This window comes from Nicotiana tabacum, chromosome 12, assembly GCF_000715075.1.
Source record: "Nicotiana tabacum cultivar K326 chromosome 12, ASM71507v2, whole genome shotgun sequence".
Classification (NCBI taxonomy): domain Eukaryota; kingdom Viridiplantae; phylum Streptophyta; class Magnoliopsida; order Solanales; family Solanaceae; genus Nicotiana; species Nicotiana tabacum.
The window spans coordinates 104,635,635-104,655,984 of record NC_134091.1 but is presented as its reverse complement, the minus strand read 5'-3'; the positions used below and the strand labels follow the sequence as shown (position 1 = coordinate 104,655,984).

General features: G+C 39.9%; 1 protein-coding gene across 1 annotated transcript; it reads left to right on the top strand.

The window, feature by feature from the left end:
• Positions 1-17,913: 17,913 nt before the first annotated feature.
• On the top strand, positions 17,914-19,437 carry LOC142167309 (uncharacterized). The gene is made up of 4 exons (XM_075227473.1): positions 17,914-18,145; positions 18,558-18,718; positions 18,845-19,066; positions 19,138-19,437. The coding sequence occupies exons 1-4, from the start codon at positions 17,914-17,916 to the stop codon at positions 19,435-19,437; spliced, it is 915 nt and encodes a 304-aa protein (XP_075083574.1).
• Positions 19,438-20,350: the final 913 nt, after the last annotated feature.

Here is a 20,350-nt window from a genome sequence, read left to right as displayed (position 1 = left end):
GAAGATCTGCGAACACAAGTAAAAGTACCTTGAAGTCTCCTAGAATCAGCAGCACATACTAACCCCAAGGCTGATAGCTCGTACCTGGATCTGCACACGAAAATATGTGCAGGAAAGGGCATGAGTACACCACAATGATACCCAGTAAGTGCCAAGCCTAACCCCGGTCGAGTAGTGACGAGGTCAGGTCAAGGCCCTACTGGAGTAAATATAATAAATTAAACAGTAAAAGATATAAGTAGAATTTACGGTTACACAATTAAAGAAATTCTCGAAAATTTAACAGTTAAGGGAGCCCTCGACTCAAAACAAGGTAAACACAGTGGGAAATCTCTCAAGATACCGTCCCGTAGTTTCAAATGAATATGCAGTACAGGGGGATCTCCCGGAATACGTCCGTAGTCCCAAAGTAAATATGCAGTGCTGGGGGATCTCCCGGAATACGTCCGTAGTCCCAAAGTAAATATGCAGTACATGGGGATCTCCCGGAATACGTCCGTAGTCCCAATTTAAATATGCAACGCAAGATGAAATGGCAGGTATGGCATCGAGTTATACAGTTTATACTAGACACAGATAAGGCAAATAAGGACTTAACTAAACATGACGCACAAAATGTCAATTAGGCAGTTAAAACACGTAAGCATGCTTTTCTAGTCTAAACTACACAATTAAACATATTAGTACAACTTAATAGGAGAAGCAATTTATGATTTAAAAAGGTTAAACATGATTTTTTTGCAATAATAGCTCGTGTACGTACTCGTCACCTCACGTACACGGCGCCCACACACCAAATAATATCAAGATATCCTAAGGGGGAAGTCCCCAACACAAGGTTAGGCAAACCACTTACCTCGAAGCACTCAAATCAACTCGATATCACGTTCTTGCCACGAGTATCCGAATCCAAATGGCACGAATCTATTCAAAATATTACAATACCATCAATACGCGCTAATGGAATGAATCCCACAAGAAAAACTACAAAAATTAGGCCAAAACCCGAAATTGGCTCAAACCCGGCCCCCGGACCCATGTCTCGAAACCCGACAAAATTCATGAAACTAGAAAGCTCATTCACTCACGAGTCTAACCATATCAAATTTACTAAAATACGACACCAAAAGGTCCTCCAACCTAAATCTATTACAGACCTCCAAAACACATTCCGAACGCGCTCCTAACCCCAAAATCACTCAACAGAGCTAATGGAGTCGACGAAATTCCATTCCGGATCCGTCTTCACACAGTTCCGACTACGGTCCAAACTCTAAGGTGTAAACTTACCACTAGGGACTAAATGTCCCAAAACTCTCAGAATCTCATTACCAATCACTCCGGCAAGTCCCAAAAGTAGAAACAAATATGGGAAAAGCAGATATTAGGGGATCGGGGCTCTAAATCTCAAAACGACCGGGTCGTTACATCCTCCCCCTCCTAAAACAATCATTCGTCCTCGAACGAGTATAAAGACATACCTGAAACTGTGAAAAGATGAGAGTACTGGCTGCGCATATCCTGCTCGGTCTCCCAAGTTGCCTCCTCGACCGGATGACCCCTCCACTGGACCTTTACTGAAGCAATATTCTTTGACATGAGCTTTATGACATGCCTGTCCAAAATGGCTACTGGTTCCTCAACATAAGATAGATCTTTGTCCAACTGGACTGAGCTGAAATCCAATACGTGAGTCGGATCACCGTGATACTTCCAGAGTATAGACACGTGGAATACCGGGTGAACTCTTGCTAGGCTGGGAGGCAAGGCAAGATCATAAGCAACCTCCCCAACTCGCTGCAATATCTAAAAAGGACCAATGAACATCGGGCTCAGCTTGCCCTTCTTCCCGAACCTCATGACTTCCTTCATAGGCGATACTCAAAGCAAGACCCGCTCACCCACCATAAATGCCAAATCACGAACCTTACGGTATGCATAACTCTTCTGCTTGGACTGGGCTGTGCGAAGTCTCTCCTGAATCACCTTCACCTTATCCAGGGCATCCTGGACCAAATCTGTACCCAACAATAGGGCCTCGCCCAGTTCAAACCATCCCATAGGGGACCGGCACCGCCTACCATACAAAGCCTCATACGGTGCCATATGAATGCTGGACTGATAACTGTTGTTGTAAGCGAACTCTGCACGTGGAAAGTAATGGTCCCATGACCCTCCGAACTCCATCACACAGGCACAGAGCATATCCTCAAGAATCTGAATAGTGCGTTCGGACTGCCCGTCCGTTTGAGGGTGAAAGGTTGTGCTCATCTCTACCCTAGTATGCAACTCCTGTTGTACGACTCTCCAAATGGGCTGACACCGGAATGAAATGGGCTGACTTGGTCAGTCGATCCACGATCACCCAAATAGCATCGAACTTTCTCAAAGTCCGAGGAAGTCCAACCACAAAGTCCATGGTGATCCGCTCCCACTTTCACTATGGGATCTCTAACCTCTGAAGTAATCCACCCAGTCTCTAATGCTCATATTTAACCTGCTGATAGTTGAGACACTTGGCCAAAAACCCAACTATATCCTTTTTCATTCTTCTCCACCAATAGTATTGCCTCAAGTCCTGGTATATCTTCGCGCCACCTGGATGAATGGAGTACCGCGAGCTATGGGCCTCCTCAAGAATCAACTCCCGAAGCCCATCTACATTGGGCACACAGATCCGGACCTGCATCCTCATCACGCTGTCATCACCAATAGTCACATCTCTGGCATCACCTCTTCGAACCCTGTCCTGAAGAACTAGAAGATGAGGATCATCATACTGGCGCTCCCTGATACGGTCATAAAGAGAAGACCGAGCAACCACACAAGCTAATACCCTGCTAGACTCTGAAATATCCAATCTCACGAACTGACTGGATAAGGCCTGAACATCCAAGGCTAAGGTCCTCTTAGCTGCCGGAAGATATGCCAAGTTCCCTAAACTCTCTACCCGGTGACTCAAGGCGCCGGCCACTACATTGGCCTTCCCCGGGTGGTATAATATAGTGATATCATAGTCTTTAAGTAGATCCAACCACCTCCGCTGATGCAAATTAAGGTCCTTCTGCCTGGACAAGTACTGCAAACTCCGATGATCAGTGTAATCACAGGGAACACCGTACAAATAATGGCGCCGGATCTTCAGGGCGTGAATAATAGTTGCTAACTCGAGATCATGAACCGGATAATTCTTATCGTGCACCTTCAGCTGTCTGGACGCTTAAGAAATCACCCTACCGTCCTACATCAATACGGCTCTGAGGCCAATCCTCGAGGCATCATAATAGATAGTGTAGGACCCCGAACCTGTAGGCAATACTAATACTGGGGCTGTAGTCAAAGCTCTCTTGAGCTTCTGAAAGCTCTAATCACACTCCTCGGTCCACTTGAATGGAGCACCCTTCTAGGTCAACCTGGTCATAGGTGCTGCAATGGATGAAAATCCCTCCACAAAGCGACGGTAATATCTCGCCAAACCAAGGAAACTACAGATCTCCGTAGCTGATGACGGTCTAGGCCAACTCTGCACTGCCTCCACCTTCTTCAGATCTACCTTGATCCCATCACAAGACACTATGTGGCCCAAGAATGCCACTGAATCAAGCCAGAATTCACACTTAGAAAATTTTGCATATAACCTCTTCTCCCTTAAGGTCTGAAGCACGATCCTCAGGTGCTGCTCATGATCTTCCCGAGACCGGGAATATGCCAGGATGTCGTCAATAAACACAATGACGAAGGAATCAAGATAAGGCCGGAATACACTGTGCATCAAATGCATAAAGGCTGCTGGTGCATTGGTCAGCCCAAATGACATGACCAGAAACTCATAGTGATCATATCTGGTCCTGAAAGCAATCTTCGGGATATCCGGATCCCGAATCTTCAACTGAGGATAGCCAGAACGCAAGTCAATCTTGGACAACACCTTGGCACCCTGTAACTAGTCAAATAAGTCATTAATACGAGGTAATGTGTACCTGTTCTTCACTATAACCTTGTTCAACTGCTGATAATCAATACACATACGCATAGAACCATCCTTCTTCTTTGCAAATAAGATCGGAGCACCCTAAGGTGACACACTGGGCCGAATTAAGCCCTTACTAAGCAACTCCTGCAACTGCTCCTTCAACTCCTTTAATTCAGGAGAAGCTATATGATATGGAGAAATAGAGATGGGCTGAGTGCCTGGCAACAAATCAATGCCAAAATCAATATCTCTGTCGGGCGGCATGCCCGAAAGATCAGCTGGAAACACATCTGGGAAGTCCCTCACTACTAGAACTAACTCAACTGTAGGGGTATCAATACTGACATCTCTCACATAGGCCAAATACGCATCACACCCCTTCTCAACCATTCGCTGAGCCTTAAGAAATGAAATGACCATGCGGGGAGTATACTCTAAGGTACCTCTCCACTCTAATCTCAGCAAACCTGGCATAACCAGCGTCACGGTCTTAGCGTGACAATCAAGAATAGCATAATAGGGCGGCAACCGGTCCATGCACAAGATAATATCAAAATCTACCATACTGAGTAATAACAAATTGTCTTTGGTCTCAAAACCACTAAGAGCAATCAAACACGACCGATATACGCGGTCCACAATGAAGAGAATCTCCCACGGGAGTAGATACATAAACAGGGGAACTCAAAAAATCCCGAGATATCCCCAAATGTGGAGCAAAATGAGAAGACACATATGAATACGTAGAGTCTGGGTCAAATAATACTGATGCATCCCTATGACAGATAGGGACGATACCTGTGATAACTGAATCTGAAGCAACAACCTCTGAATGGGCTGGAAAGGCATAGTACCTGGCCTGGCCTCCCCCTATAGGGCGACCTCGACCTCCCCGACCTCTACCTCGGGCTGGTTGAGGAGGTGGGGTAGCAACTGGTGCTGGAAGAATGGCCGGAGGACCCGGTGGAGCACGTGGAGGCTGATAAGTCTATGTAGGTGCACCCCTCTTGGATCTGGGGCAATCTCTAACCAGGTGACTAGTGTCACCACACTCAAAACAACCTCTCGGAGGATGCGGTGCCTAAGACTGACTCAAACCTGGCCTGCTGGACTGGCCGGTAATAGCACATCGAGTAGGAGGCATACTGGATACTGGCGGTGCATAATAGGGCTCCTAAGGTCTAGGAGGAGCTGGAACACCGCTGGCTGCTGGAAGAGCTGAATGAACAGGGCGACTCATAAAACCCCTACCATAGCGTGCTGCTGGTGCACGTGCTCCTGAATAATGACCAGTCTCCCGAGACCTCTTGGCCTCCCTCTTCTCTCTGTCCCAGGAAAACATGACCTCCACTCTCCTAGCAATGCTCATTGCCTGCTGATAAGTGATGTCCATCTCCAACTCCCTGGCCATACTGGTCCGAATACTGGGGTGGAGTCCCTCAATGAAGCGACGAACCCTCTCTCTGACTGTAGCAACCAGAGCCGGTGCATGGTGAGCTAACCCACTGAAACAGACTGCATACTCTGACACAGTCATAGAACCATGACGCGACTGCTCAAACTCTGCGCGCCAAGCATCCCTGAGGCTCTGAGGAACATACTCACGCAAGAACATCTCTGAAAACTGAGTCCAAGTGAGTAAGGCTGCCTCGTCCGGACTTCTCAGCTCATAGGCACACCACCACTGATATGCTGCTCCTCTCAGCTAGAAAGCGGTGAAAGAAACCCCACTCGTCTCCACAATGCCCATAGTGCGGAGAATATGATGACACTCCTCAAGAAAACCCAGAGCATTATCTGCAGCTAGTCCGCTGAAAGTAGGTGGGTGGTACTTCTTGTACCTCTCAAGTCTGAGCTACTTTGCCTCAGAAGCAGCTACCCTGATCTCATGCTGAACCAAAGCCACTGGGGGCATAGGAATATACTCTGGGGCCTGATCAACCTGGACCCTCTAAGTGTGGGCCGTGGGAGTCTGTGCCCCTCCCCCGGCCTGGGATGTAGCGGGATCTATCAGAAATAGTCCAGCCTGAGCCAGAGTGCTGAACATGCTCAAGAACTGAGCTAAAGTCTCTTGGAGGGCTGGAGTAGCAATAGGGATCCCCGGCGCTGGCCCTCCAATTGGAGCTGCTGGGGGCTCCTCTGACGCAGCTCTCGCAGGTGCTCGGGCTGCACTGTGTGGTCGTCCTCTACCCCGACCCCATCCTCTGGCGGCTCTGGCAGGGGGCTCGGGTGCCTGATCGTCGGTCCTCCCATTGTGGGTCCTCACCATCTGTGAGAAAGAATATAATAGAATCTTAGACTTTTTCTTTGGTGTCAATAACTCGCACGACAAAGAAATCAAAGAAATATGATTGTTCTTAACAATTACATAGCCTCCCGAAGATAATTACGGACGTCTCTGCACCGATCCGCGAGACTCTAATAAACCGGCTTGTGACTCGCAACTCCTACGAACCTAGTGCTTTGATACCAACTTGTCACGACCCAAATTATCCCTCTGTAAGGGGTCGTGATGGCACCTAGCCTTTACGACTAGGTAAGCCTAATATTGCGAAAAATATAAAGAAAACACAACAGTTTAAAGATAAACAATATATTATAATTAGCCAAGAGTAGCACCACTCGGCATATACAAAATAGTTTCCCAAGACCCGTAATATCACTAAGTCACAAGCTGCTATAATCTATGTAGCTCTATACAAAAGTTTGAAGATAATAAGGAAAGCCTCTAGACGAGGGAGTAGAAGGGGACTCCGAAGATCTGCGGACGCAAGCAGAAGTACCTTGAAGTCTCCTAGAATCAGCAGCATGCACTAACCCCGAGGCTGATAGCTTGTACCTGGATCTGCACAGGAAAACATGTGCAGGAAAGGGCATGAGTACACCACAATGGTACCCAGTAAATACCAAGTCTAACCTCGGCCGAGTAGTGACGAGGTCAGGTCAAGGCCCTTCCGGAGTAAATATAATAACTTAAACAATAAAAGATATAAGTAGAATTTACGGTAACACAGTTAAAGAAATTCTCGAAAATTTAACAGTTAAGGGAGCCCTCGGCTCAAAACAAGGTAAACACAGTGGGAAATCTCTCGGGATACCGTCCCGTAGTTTCAAATGAATATGCAGTACATGGGAATCTCCCGGAATACGTCTGTAGTCCCAAAGTAAATATGCAGTGCTGGGGGATCTCCCGAAATACGTCCGTAGTCCCAAAGTAAATATGCAGTATAGGGGAATCTCCCGGAATACGTCCGTAGTCCCAAAGTAAATATGTAGTGCTGGGGGATCTCCCGGAATACGTCCGTAGTCCCAAAGTAAATATGTAACGCAATATGAAATGACAGGTATGACATCGAGTTATACAGTTTATACTGGACACAGATAACGCAAATAAGGACTTAGCTAAACATGACGCACAAAATGTCAATTAGGTAGTTAAAACACGTAAGCATATTTTTCTAGTCTAAATTACACAATTAAACATATTAGTACAACTTAATAAGAGAAGAAATTTATGATTTAAAAAGGTTAAACATGTTTTTTTTGCAATAATAGCCCGTGTACATACTCGTCACCTCACGTACACGGCGCCCACACACCAAATAATATCAAGATATCCTAAGGGGGAAGTCCCCAACACAAGGTTAGGCAAGGCACTTACCTCGAACCACTCAAATCAACTCGATATCACGTTCTTGCCACGGGTATCCAACTCTAAATGGCCCGAATCTATTCAAAACAGTACAATACCATCAATATGCGCTAATGGAATGAATCCCACAAGAAAAACTACAAATATTAGGCCAAAACCCGAAATTGGCTCAAACCCGGCCCCCGGGCCTACGTCTCCGAACCCGACAAAATTCACGAAACCAGAAAGCTCATTCACTCACGAGTCTAACCATATCAAATTTACAAATATCCAACACCAAATGGTCCTTCAATCCACAATTCAAACTTTCAAATCCCTAGCCTCCAACTTCCAATTTTCACCTTAAATACCCATTAACTAGGTGGGAAAATGTATGGCAAGGCAAGATTATTGACCAAAAATAAGCACAAGGAACTTACCTCAAGAAATGCCTCGAAAATGCCCTCAAAAATTGCCCTAACCCGAGTTTGCAAAGCCAAAAATGATAAAAATCACGAAGCCCTTCAGTTTTAATCACTGCCCAGGTATTTCCACACCTGCAGAACCTGGGCTCGCACCTGCAGGTGCGCTTGTGCGGAAAACGTGCGCATCTGCGCAACTCACTTTCCCTCTTTGCCTTCGCACCTGTGACGAAAGGGCCACACCTGCGCGCGCGCGCGCCTGCGGACATCCCTTCCTCTTTTGCGCATCTTGCGCATTTGCGAATAGCCTTGCACATTTGCGGGCATCGCAGATGCGGAACGTCCTCGCACCTGCGACCCCAGGCCAACTCTTGACTTTCTCGCATTTGTGCCTGCAAGCCTCGCTTCTGCGAGGCCGCGCCTGCAGACTCTCCACCGCAGGTGCGAAAACACCAGAACCAACATAAATCAGAAATTCCTCTAAGTCGAAGCTTTCACCCGTGAAGCATCCGAAACACACCCGAGGCCCCTGGACCTCAACCAAACATACCAACCAATCCTAAAACACCATGCGAACTTAGTCGAGCCTTCAAACAACGTCAAACAACAACAAAATCATGAATTAAGCACGAATTCAAGCCTAAGAATTTAAAATCTTCCAAATTCTACAACTGATGCCGAACCATATCAAATTTAGTCCGAATGACCTCAAATTTTACACAGGTCACAAATGGCACTACGAACCTACAACCACTTTCGGAATTCCATTCCGAGCTTGATATCAAAATTTCCACTATCGGCCGAAATCGTCGAAAAACTAACTTTCACCAATTCAAATCTAAATCTACTACAGACCTCCAAATCACATTCCGGACGCGCTCCTAACCCCAAAATCACTCAACAGAGCTAGTGGAGTCGACGAAATTCCATTCCGGATCCGTCTTTACACAGTTCTGATTACGGTCCAAACTCTAAGGCTTAAACTCACAACTAAGGACTAAGTGACCCAAAACTCTCAGAATCTCATAACCAATCACTCCAGCAAGTCCCAAAAGTAGAAATAAATATGGGGAAAGCAAATATTAGGGGATCGGGGCTCTAAATCTCAAAACGACTGGCCGGGTCGTTACAGGTTTTCAAGAAAAACATTGGGGTATGAATTCCTAACTTGATTTTGGTTAAATTACATCAATCTATTGTTGTTTTTATCACTAAATTAGTGAATTGGGTTGAAAATGGTAGAAATCCTCTAGACTTTAATTTAATATTTGAAGGGCGATCCGTTATCAGAATTTGATAATTTTGGTATGGTTGAACTCGTATCGGAATGTGTGTTCTAGTTTTGTAAAACTTTTGTCGGGTTCCGAGGGGCGGGCCCCGCGCTGGCTTTTTAGAAAAAAAATTTAAGTTGGTGTTTTATTATCCGGAATTATTTTTAATGAATTTTAATGAAGTTGTACAATTAATTTGGATCGATTTAAGCTGTCTGGAGGTCAATTCAAGCAAGAAGGCGATTTTAGAATATCGGCATAACTTCAATAAGGTAAGTGTCTTGCTTAACCTCGAGTGGGGGAATTATCCCTTAGGCATCGAGTCTTATATGCCATTTGTGAAATGTGAAAAGCCGTGTACGCGAGATGACGAGTGCGTACTCGGGCTTATATGTACAAATTTTATTGGTTTAAAGTTTTAGGCATTCTTATGTATTAAATTAGATAATATTTATCATTAGTAAATCCTTGAATTATCACGCCTCGTTCCTTAATTGTCAAGTTTGTATTTTATATAATAATTTGGTGTTATTGTCACTTGGATTTTATGTGAATTCCGTGTGTTTGTTAATTTGATATTTTTCTTGGAATTAAATTCATGATGGAATCATTATCTGCAAATATTTATTAAATAAGTTTAAATTGAGGAGTTAATGTAATTATCAAGAATTTGGATTAATGAAGGCGTTGCCCTATACTGAGTATTTTTGCCTCTGTTGATTGTTTTGAGGTTTTATATACGTTGTGTGGAGCCTTGGGCTATTTGTTGAGAAATTTATTGATTCTGCTACATATTTGGAATTTGGTTGTGATTAGTGAAAAATTGTGATATGAATTATTGTATTGTGTTGTGGTTTAAACACTCTCCTTGATGTTGTTTATGCTTCCTACCTTGCTTGTTAATGATATACATGTGCTTGGTAAGGAAGAGTATAAAGCACGAAGGGTGATGCTGTGTCATTTGAGAGTGTAAAGCACGAAGGGTGATGCCGTGCCATTGAGAGTGTAAAATACGAAGGGTGATGCCGTGCCATTTCATTTATATTATCAGGTGAGGATGAGAGTAAAAGTACAAAGGGTGATGCCGTGCAATTATTTTGATATTATCATATATTCATAGAACGAAGAGTGTTTCCGTGCAAGCGAGGACGAGAGACATACATTATATTGTGATATCGTTTTGTTGTGTATACATTCATACCTTTATCTTGAGATGTTATTGTGCACCTATGTTTTCTATGTGACTTGTAGTCGTTGTTGCTTCCTGTGTGCCTCCACTTTATTTATTTTATTGTTATTGGCATTTCTCCCACCTAGATGGTACTTTTATATGTATGCACGGTGAGAAAGATATAAATGCACGAAGGGTGTTACCGTGCCAATTGATTTGATCTACATATATATATATATATATATATATATATATATATATATATATATATATATATATATATATTGGGTGAGAATGAGACAAGTGCACGAAGGTATTGCCGTGCCATTTGATGTGATATGTTGAATATATTTCTCACGCTAGGAAAGTTAAATGAGGTGTCACATGGTGACTTTTATTTGAAAGAATTATATTAGAAAGATATTTACTTGAAAGAATTTTATTTGAAAGAATTATATTAGAAAGATATTTACTTGAAAGAAGTATATTTGAAAGATATTTACTTGAAAGAATTATATTTGAAAGATATTTACTTGAAAGAATTATATTCGGAAGATATTTATTTGAAAGAATTATTAGAAAGATATTTATTTGAAAGAATTATATTTGAAAGATATTTACTTGAAAGAAGTATATTTGAAAGATATTTACTTGAAAAAATTATATTTGAAAGATATTTACTTGAAAGAATTATATTCGAAAGATATTTATTTGAAAATTTTTTATCCGAAAGATATTTATTTGAAATAATTATAATGGAAAGATATTTATTTGAAGGAAGTATATTCGAAATATATTTATTGAAAAGGACAATATTCTAGACACTTTTATTGAAAAACTTATAGATAAAAGATGTATATTTTGAAGGACTTGATTAATTGGTTGAACCTGTGTTTATTATTCGTTTGAGTAATATTTATGGTGTTCATGTTGCCTTCCTGTTTAAATCACTAGTTGATTGGTGTTGCTATCAGTGCTATTTATTTTCTATTATTTTTGTACGCTATATTGCACATATTATTTGACTAGTGAGTGTCTTGACTGTACCTCGTCACTACTCCACTGAGGTTAATCTTGATACTTACTAGGTACCGATCGTGGTGTACTCTTACTACTTTTGCACATTTTTGTGCAGAGCCAGATGTTGAAGATATCAGATTCGGACAGAGATTAGAGTATTATCACAAGGATTCAAGGTAGGACTGCTTGGTCATCGCAGTCCCTTGGAGTCTTTTCATTTTATTGTACTGTTAATTTCTTATTCGATCAGTACTGTATATTCGATCCTCGAGATAATTTCATGTATTCAGTTAGAGTTCGTGACTCAGTACTACCAGTCTTGGGAGGTTGTTATATTCATATTTGTTCCGCTGTTGGTTTTGATTACCTATTTAATTCATATTCAAAAAAAAAGCTTCGAAATGTAATAAAAATCGGCTTACCTAGTCTTAGAGACTAGGTGGCATCACGACGCCTGTGGTAGAATTTTGGGTCGTGACAATATATGAGTAATTTCTCTCTCTCACACACATACACTATATTGTAATTGATGCTAATAACTTCTTTTTTCATTCGTTCATCACTAATAATGCATGACATAGATTAATCGATATAGGTCGAGACGTTTTGTTTTTACTATTAGTCGATATAGGTCAAACGTTTTGTTTTTAATATTCATCCATGCATCTAAGTAAGTTATAAGTCGATGAATCAATTTACAAATAGATATATTTGATGATAAATTATATATACTAATTAGGATCTTCACAAGTCTATCCCTAAAACAACCCGACCCTGTGGTCCTAACGCTTCGTGTTCTTATATATATACGGCTATACCTACACACACACACACACATACACACACACACACACACACACACACACACACTTCATTGTAATACTTTAACTATATATATATATATATATATATATATATATATATATATATATATATATATATATATAGCTTGTTATAGTATATGTTAGTGTGTTTATATATATAACACACACGCTTCGTTGTACTACTTTAACTACATATATAGCATGTTATAGTATATGTTAGTGTATTCATTATTTGTATTACAAAAGTGTTAACAGATTACATTTATATTATTTAGATAGTAAATATTAATGTGATTCAAATTAAAAGTTTGACCATGTTTGAACTATTAATTTACCTCGTTTATTTAATACTAATAACTTCTTAATACTAATAACTTCTTTCGTTTATTTAATTTGTGATCCATATATATATATATATGTCAAAGATGTTTAGTATTAATTCTTCTATTTTTCATTCATTCATCACTAATAATGCATGACATAGATTAATCGATATAGGTCGAGACGTTTTGTTTTTACTATTAGTCGATATAGGTCAAACGTTTTATTTTTAATATTCATCGATGTATTTAAGTAAGTTATAAGTCAATGAATCAATTTACAAATAGATATATTTGATGATAAATTATATATACTAATTAGGATCTTCATAAGTCTATCCCTAAAAGAACCCGACCCTGTGATCCTAGCGCTTCATGTTCTTATATATATACGGCTATACCTATATATATATATATATATATATATATATATATATATATATATATACAGACACACACACACATACACAAATACACACTTCGTTGTAATACTTTAACTATATATATATATATATATATATATATATATATATATATATATATATATATATATATATATATATATATATATATATATATACATACATACATAACACGCTTCGTTGTACTACTTTAACTACATATATAGCATGTTATAGTATATGTTAGTGTATTCATTATTTGTATTACAAAAGTGTTAACGGATTATATTTATATTATTTAGATAGTAAATATAAAAGTGATTCAAAAGTTTGACCAATGTTGACGTAATAACCGACCAACTTTAGTCGGTTATTTTTCAGAAAATAAAAATTACCGACCAAAGTTGGTCGGTAAATGCTTCCCCTGCATTAACTGACCAACGTTGGTCGATAATTTTAAATATAAATTCTTAAATTTTATAAAATATTTTAAATAATAAAATAATTATTAAAATTTAAAAAATTGGGTCCAGATTTCCGACCAACGTTGGTCGGTAATCCAAAATCTTCTTTGACTAAGCAAGTCTGACCAGCTGGGTCAACTTGTTGATCAATTTATCGACCAACGTTGGTCGGTATTTATTTTTAAAAAAATATAAAATATTTTTTTTCAGTTTCCGTCCAAGCTGGACAGTTTTTGGTCGCTTTTTTTGACCGACTAACATTGATCGAAAATTTTTGGTCAATTTTTAGCAAATTTCTAGTAGTGCAAGTGCTAGCTCAATTTTGTGAAATAATGAAATTCGTGTAAATATCTCATGCATGTCTTTTTAAGGCATGCATATGACCTTTTCTGCTTTTGCTTCTGGAGTTGTAATATTAAACAATCTTTTATGTAACATATTGTCACGACCCGAAATTTTCACCTTCCGATCGTGATGGCGCCTAACATTTCACTTTCTAGGCAAGCCAACGTTAGAATAATATTATCTATTTTAAAATAATTTTTAAATTTATTAATAACAAAGGAACAAATGCGGAAGTAAGGTCTGAAATATAGTGAATACTCTATAAAAACAACAGTGTCTAAATACCATCCCAGAATTGGTGTAACAAGTATACGGGCTTCTAGAATAATACAAATAAGGGCCTGAATAAAATAGAGCTGTGTGAAAATAAACACACAACTAAAGTAATGTAGACGGGGACTTTAGAACTGCGGACGTCGTGCAGTTATACCTCAAGTCTCATCTGAGTAGCTGAAATCCGAGTAAATTTATGGTACGCCGCTAGGACCAACTCTGAAATCTGCACAAGAAGTTCAGAGTGTAGTATCAGTACAACTGACCCCATGTACAGGTAAGTGCTGAGCCTAACCTTGACAAAGTAGTGACGAGGCTAAGGCGGGTCACTTACTGTAATGACCCAACCGGTCATTTTAACTTTTAGAACCCCGTTTCCTAAAATAAAACTTCCCGTAGGTGCTTGTAATGATTTATGACTTGCAGGGATGGTTGGTTCGAGATTTGGAAGTGTTTGACGTGAAACCGGAACACTTGGTTCCTTAAGTTGGCCTTAAAGTGCTAAGTTTGACTTCGGTCAACATTTTGAGAAAACGACTCCGGAATAGAATTTTGATGATTCCAACAGCTTCGTATGGTGATTTTGGACTTAGGAGCGTGTTCGGAATTTAATTTGGAAGCCCATAGTTAAATTAGGCTTGAAATGGCTAAAAATAAGAATTTAAGTTTGGAAGTTTGACCGATGAGTTGACTTTTTGATATCGGGGTCGGAATCCAGTTCTGAAAATCTTCACAGCTCCGTTATGTCATTTATGACTTGTGTGTAAATGTGATGACCCAAAATGTCATCTTTAAATTTAATGATTAATTATGTGATCTAAGCACTATTTACCATTACTCGACTTGCGTGTGCAGTCCGTAAAAATTTTCCAAAAAGTTTTCAGGTGAAAAAAGGATTAAAATGTGAATTAGATGTTTAAAACACAATTGAGTTGACTTTGGTCAACATTTTGAGCAAACGGACTCGGATCAGTATTTTAACAGTTCCGGTAGGTCCGTATCGTAAATTGGGACTTGGGCATATGCCCGGAACCAAATTCCGAGGTCCCTAGCCCGAGATTTGGAATTTTGATCAAAAATTTAAAGTTTGAGTTCAAATAGTGACCGGATGTCGAATTATGTGCAAAAAACCCCGGAATAGAATTTTGATGATTCCAATAGCTCTGTATGGTGATTTTGGACTTAGGAGCGTGATTGGAATTCTTTTTGGAAGTCCGTAGTGAAATTAGGTTTGAAATGGCTAAAATAGGAATTTTAAAGTTTGAAAGTTTGACCGGGAGTTTGACTTTTTGATATTGGGGTCGAAATCCAGTTCTGAAAATTTTCACAGCTCCGTTATGTCATTTGTGACTTGGGTGCAAAATTTGAGGTCAATCGGACTTGATTTGATAGGTTCCGGTGTTGTTTGTAGAAATTAGAAATTTCAAAGTTCATTAGGCTCGAATTGGGGTGAAATTCATGGTTTTAGCGTTGTTTTAGGTGATTTGAGGATTCGACTAAGTTCGTATGATGTTTTAGGACTTGTTGGTATATTTGGTTGAGGTCCCGAGGGCCTCGGGTGAGTTTTGGATGGTTAACGGATCAAGAATTGAACTAGAACAGCTGCTACAATTTCCTTCTGTTGGAAATTTTGCTTCTGCCCAGAAATCGAGGCCAGATCGAGCTTAGGGTCGAGGGCCACGATCGAAGCCCAGATCGAGCTCAGGATCGAAGGCCACGATTGAAGCCACGATCGAGCACAGAGTCGAGGGCCACGATCGAAGCCATGATCGAGCCCAGGGTCGAGGGCCACGATCGAAGCTCGGGTCGAACTCATAATCGAAGGCCATGACCGAGGCCCATGATCGGACCCCATGATCGGACTCCCCATGATCGAGTCCCAGGATCGGACTCTCATGATCGAGGTCCAGGATCGGACTCCACGATCGAGGTCAGCCTGGCCAGATCCGTAAGTTATAAAAACAGGAGGGGTTCCGCCCCATTCGCCATTTTTAACAACTTGGAGCTTGAGCAGAGGCAATTTTTGATATATCTTCAAGGAAAAACATTGGGGTAAGTGTTCTTAACTCAATCTTTGTTAGATTACCCGAATCCATCACTGTTTTAACACTTAATTGGTGATTTAAGTTGGAAAAATTTGAAAGCCCTCTTGGATAGATTTGTCGATTTGAGGCTCGAATCATTATTGGAATTTAGTCATTTTGGTATGGTTAGACTCGCGGTTGAATGAACGTTCATGTTTCGTAACTTTCGTCGGATTCCGAGATGTGGGCCCCACGGGCCATTTTTGAATTAATTTCGGATTTTCATTGAAAAATATAGTATTTTCTTATAGAATTAATTCTATAATTTTTGTTGACTGTATCGAATTAATTATGACTAGATACGAGTCCGAAATCAGAAAATCGAGGAAAAAGCATAATACTTGATTAAATTGGAGCAAGTCGAGGTAAGTGACTTGTCTAACCTTCTGTGGGGGAAAGTTTTCCCAGAATTGATATTAATGTGATTTTTGAATTGTGTTGAAAGTCGAGTACACGAGGTGACGAGTGTGTACACGGGCTAAATTTGAAGAATTATATTTTTTTAAAATTGTATAAATCATTGTTGTGCATTTATTAAAATATTCTATGTTGTTATATTCTTCACCGTTGATTAAATGTTTATATTTAAATTTGTTTGATCTTCTCCTGCTAATTATTTTATCTGTTTAGTTGGAACTTGGTTTTATTTTGTGCATTATTTGAAGGTTGATTTTCTCTAAATTAAACATTATTAATTTGAAGTATTCGGCATTTTTAAACTTGATATTGAAGCAACGTGTTAAAGAATTTAAAATATTATTTTCCTAAATTATTTACTCCTGAATATTTTTGTAAGATTTCCGTACTGATTGTGATGGAGCAGTGAGCTCTTTATTGTGGAAAAATATTGTTGTTGAATTATTTTGTCAAGTTAAATTATTTGAGCACTTGAGGTGCAAATTATGATATATTGTGATATTGATACGCATGCGGTGGTATAAGGTCTGGGTGTTAAAATGCATGCGGTGAGATAATGGTGGCTTGATACGCGTGGCTAGTAGGGGTAACTACTAGAAGTCATGCGGTGTGATAAGGGTGGCTAAAATGCGGGATGCTATTTCGGGAAAATATTTTCTTTTAATAAATTGTGAAGGCTCCCGCGGTGGTATAAGGAAATGAGATATTGTGAATTTGTTTATGATTTGGAACTACGAGGCGGTACCTCAGGACTGCCCTTGTTGATATTGATTATGGCCATAGTTGCTTTCGATTAATTTTTGTGATTTTCATAAAGTTGAAGAAAATTCTGTTTTGATTCCACGAGATATTATTTGCAATTATTTTGTGTCATTAAATGTGACATACTATTTGATTCACTTCCAATATTATTTTATTTTACTACATTGATAAACATTTTACCATGCCATTATTATATTCCAGTAGGGCCTCACCTGACCTCGTCACTACTCTGCCGAGGTTAGGCTTGGCACTTACTGGGTACCGCTGTGGTGTACTCATACTACGCTTCTGCACATCTTTTTATTAAGATCCAGGTACATTTTACCAGCCTAGACGTCAGTGAGTTACCTGTGCACGGAGACTTCGAGATATATCTGCCAGTGTCTGCAGACTCCGGAGTCCCCTTCTATCATTTTATGTTGCTTTCTTATATTTTATTTAGACCTTGACTTATAGAGACATTGAGAATAAATTCTTAGAAGCTTGTGCTGATGAGCGGGCAATTGTTCCAAGAGCATCCGGGGAAATAGAGGAAATGCCTATGGAATCTGGCACTAATCAAACCATGCAACTACATCTTAATGTTCCAATTAAGACTCCTCTACAACATTTACATGATTTGGTTGCACACAATGCGACACCAATTGATGAAGACTTATTGAGACAAAATCCAATGGAGGATGAAGGAGATGATGAATCAACTGCAGAAAACTTCAAACAAGTGACTAGGGAAGGGGATTTATCACCCACAACTAGTGCTAAAGGAGGTAAAAAAACTAAGAAGAATCAGAGTAAAGATCCACCACAACCTTCAAGAATAATGCTCAGGAGGGCAGCTTCTCTATCTAAATGATGATGATCAAAACATTAATATGGAACATAAGGTCTGTGAATACACAACAGGCCTTTACTAGGGTGATCAACATGAATAGGGAACATAATTTTTGTGTAGTTGCATTGATGGAGCCTTTTCAAAAGAAGGGACTCATTGATAGATATAAAAGGAGGATGAATATGGAGACTGCTTATACAAATATTAATGGACAAATATGGTTGTTCTTCGATGCAGTGGTGGAATGGGAATTAATGGAGGATACTGAGCAAAGGTGACTATGAGAGTGTTTCACTATGACCTGGGGCAGCACATGATGATGACATTTGTTTATGCGAAATGCTCAGCAATGGATAAGTTGCATTTGTGGGATAACTTGTATTATTTAGCAAGTGATATGGAATTACCATGGTTGGTAGGATTGGATTTCAATGTGATATTTCATGAAGATGAGAAAATAGGGGGACTTCCAGTACACCCTCCTGAATATGAGGATTTTGCATTTTGTGTAAACTCTTGTGGTTTGTTTGAGCAAGGGTACAAAGGAAGTCCATTCACATGGTGGAATGGGAGATCCAATGCTGAGTGTATATTCAAGAGATTGGATAGGTTTTTTGTGAATTTTCCATTTCAGAACATGTTGCCAACTATTGAAGTTGAGCATCTAATCAGAACTGGATCAGATCATGCACCATTGCTAATGACATGTGGGGTGCAGACAACCAATTTTGTCAAGCCTTTCAGATTCTTGAACTTTTGGACAAAGCATGCTACATTTATTAATGTGGTGAGGCAGAATTGGGAAGCTAATTTCATAGGGGATCAGTTTTTGATGTTCAAGCAAAATATCAAGAGGGTGAATGCAGCACTCTCAAAATGGAGTAGGGAAATATTTGGTGATATCTTCAAGCAATTGTTATTTTGGAGGACATTGTTAGGGTCAAGGAGATGTTGTTTGAAGAAGAGCCTACAACTAAGAATAGGATTATGCTTCAAAAGGCTCAATCTGAATTGAAGAAATACTTGAATATTGAGGAGCAGTATTGGAAGCAAAAAGCTGGGATGACTTGGTTTACTGAAGGAGATAGGATTATAAGTTTCTTTCACAACCATGTTAATGGCAAAAGAAAGAAATTGCAACTGAAGAGGATCAAAAGTAGCAGTGGGGTATGGATTGAAGACCAGAAGCAATTGGCTACAGCTGCAGTGGACTTCTATCAAAAATAGCTCACAAATGAAGGTGATGCTTCTGAATTTCACTTGCCCAATAATGTACCTTCAATGGTCACTATGGATCCAAATTTGGAACTTAGCAGATTGCCAACAATTGAAGAAGTAAGGGCAGCAATTTTTGCGCTTAGTGGGGGGAGTGCTAGTGGCCCTGATGGATCCATTGGCTTGTTTTATCAAACATGCTGGGATGTTATTGGTGCTGATATACACAACATGGTTCTACACTTCTATGGAGGAGCTGCATTGCCTAAATCTATCACTCACACCAATCTAGTGTTGTTGCCCAAGAAACCGAGAGTTGAGACCTTCTCTGACTTAAGACCTATTAGTTTGAGCAACTTCATTAACAAGGTTTTGTCTAGGGTGTTACATAACAGATTGGAGATTCTTTTGCCATCTCTAATAGCTCCTAATCAATCCGGATTTGTAAAGGGTAGGAGTATATTTGAGAACATCTTATTGACTCAAGAAATTGTCACTGACATAAGGTTAAAGGGAAAGCTAGCTAATGTGGTGATCAAGCTTGATATGGCTAAGGCCAATGATAGGGTCTCATTGAAGTACTTATTGCATGTGCTAAGGAAGATCGGATTTTCTGAACATTTCATCAATATGGTGTGGAACTTGATGCCAAATAACTGGTATTCAGTATTGGTGAATGGGCAGTCCTCAGGGTTCTTTAAGTCGACAAGGGGTGTGAAACAAGGGGATCCCCTATCTCCAGCATTGTTCATTCGGTCAGATGAGGTACTTTCCAGGTCTTTGAATAAGATCTTTGAAGACAAGTCATTTGTAGGATTTGGAATGCCTAAGTGGTCTGATTCTTTAAACCACTTGGCATATGCTGATGATACGATAATCTTTGCATCTGCTCATCCTTCCTCTTTGAGCAAGATTATGGCAGTGT

What these genes read in the sequence shown, in the direction of transcription:
- LOC142167309 (XM_075227473.1), top strand. Translation starts at nt 17,914, where the DNA reads ATGCCTATGGAATCTGGCACTAATCAAACCATGCAACTACATCTTAAT. An exon ending in CACAACTAGTGCTAAAGGAG is followed by an intron (nt 18,146 to 18,557) that starts GTAAAAAAACTA and finishes CGAAATGCTCAG; the next exon opens with CAATGGATAAGTTGCATTTG. An exon ending in TCAAGCAAAATATCAAGAGG is followed by an intron (nt 19,067 to 19,137) that starts GTGAATGCAGCA and finishes GTTATTTTGGAG; the next exon opens with GACATTGTTAGGGTCAAGGA.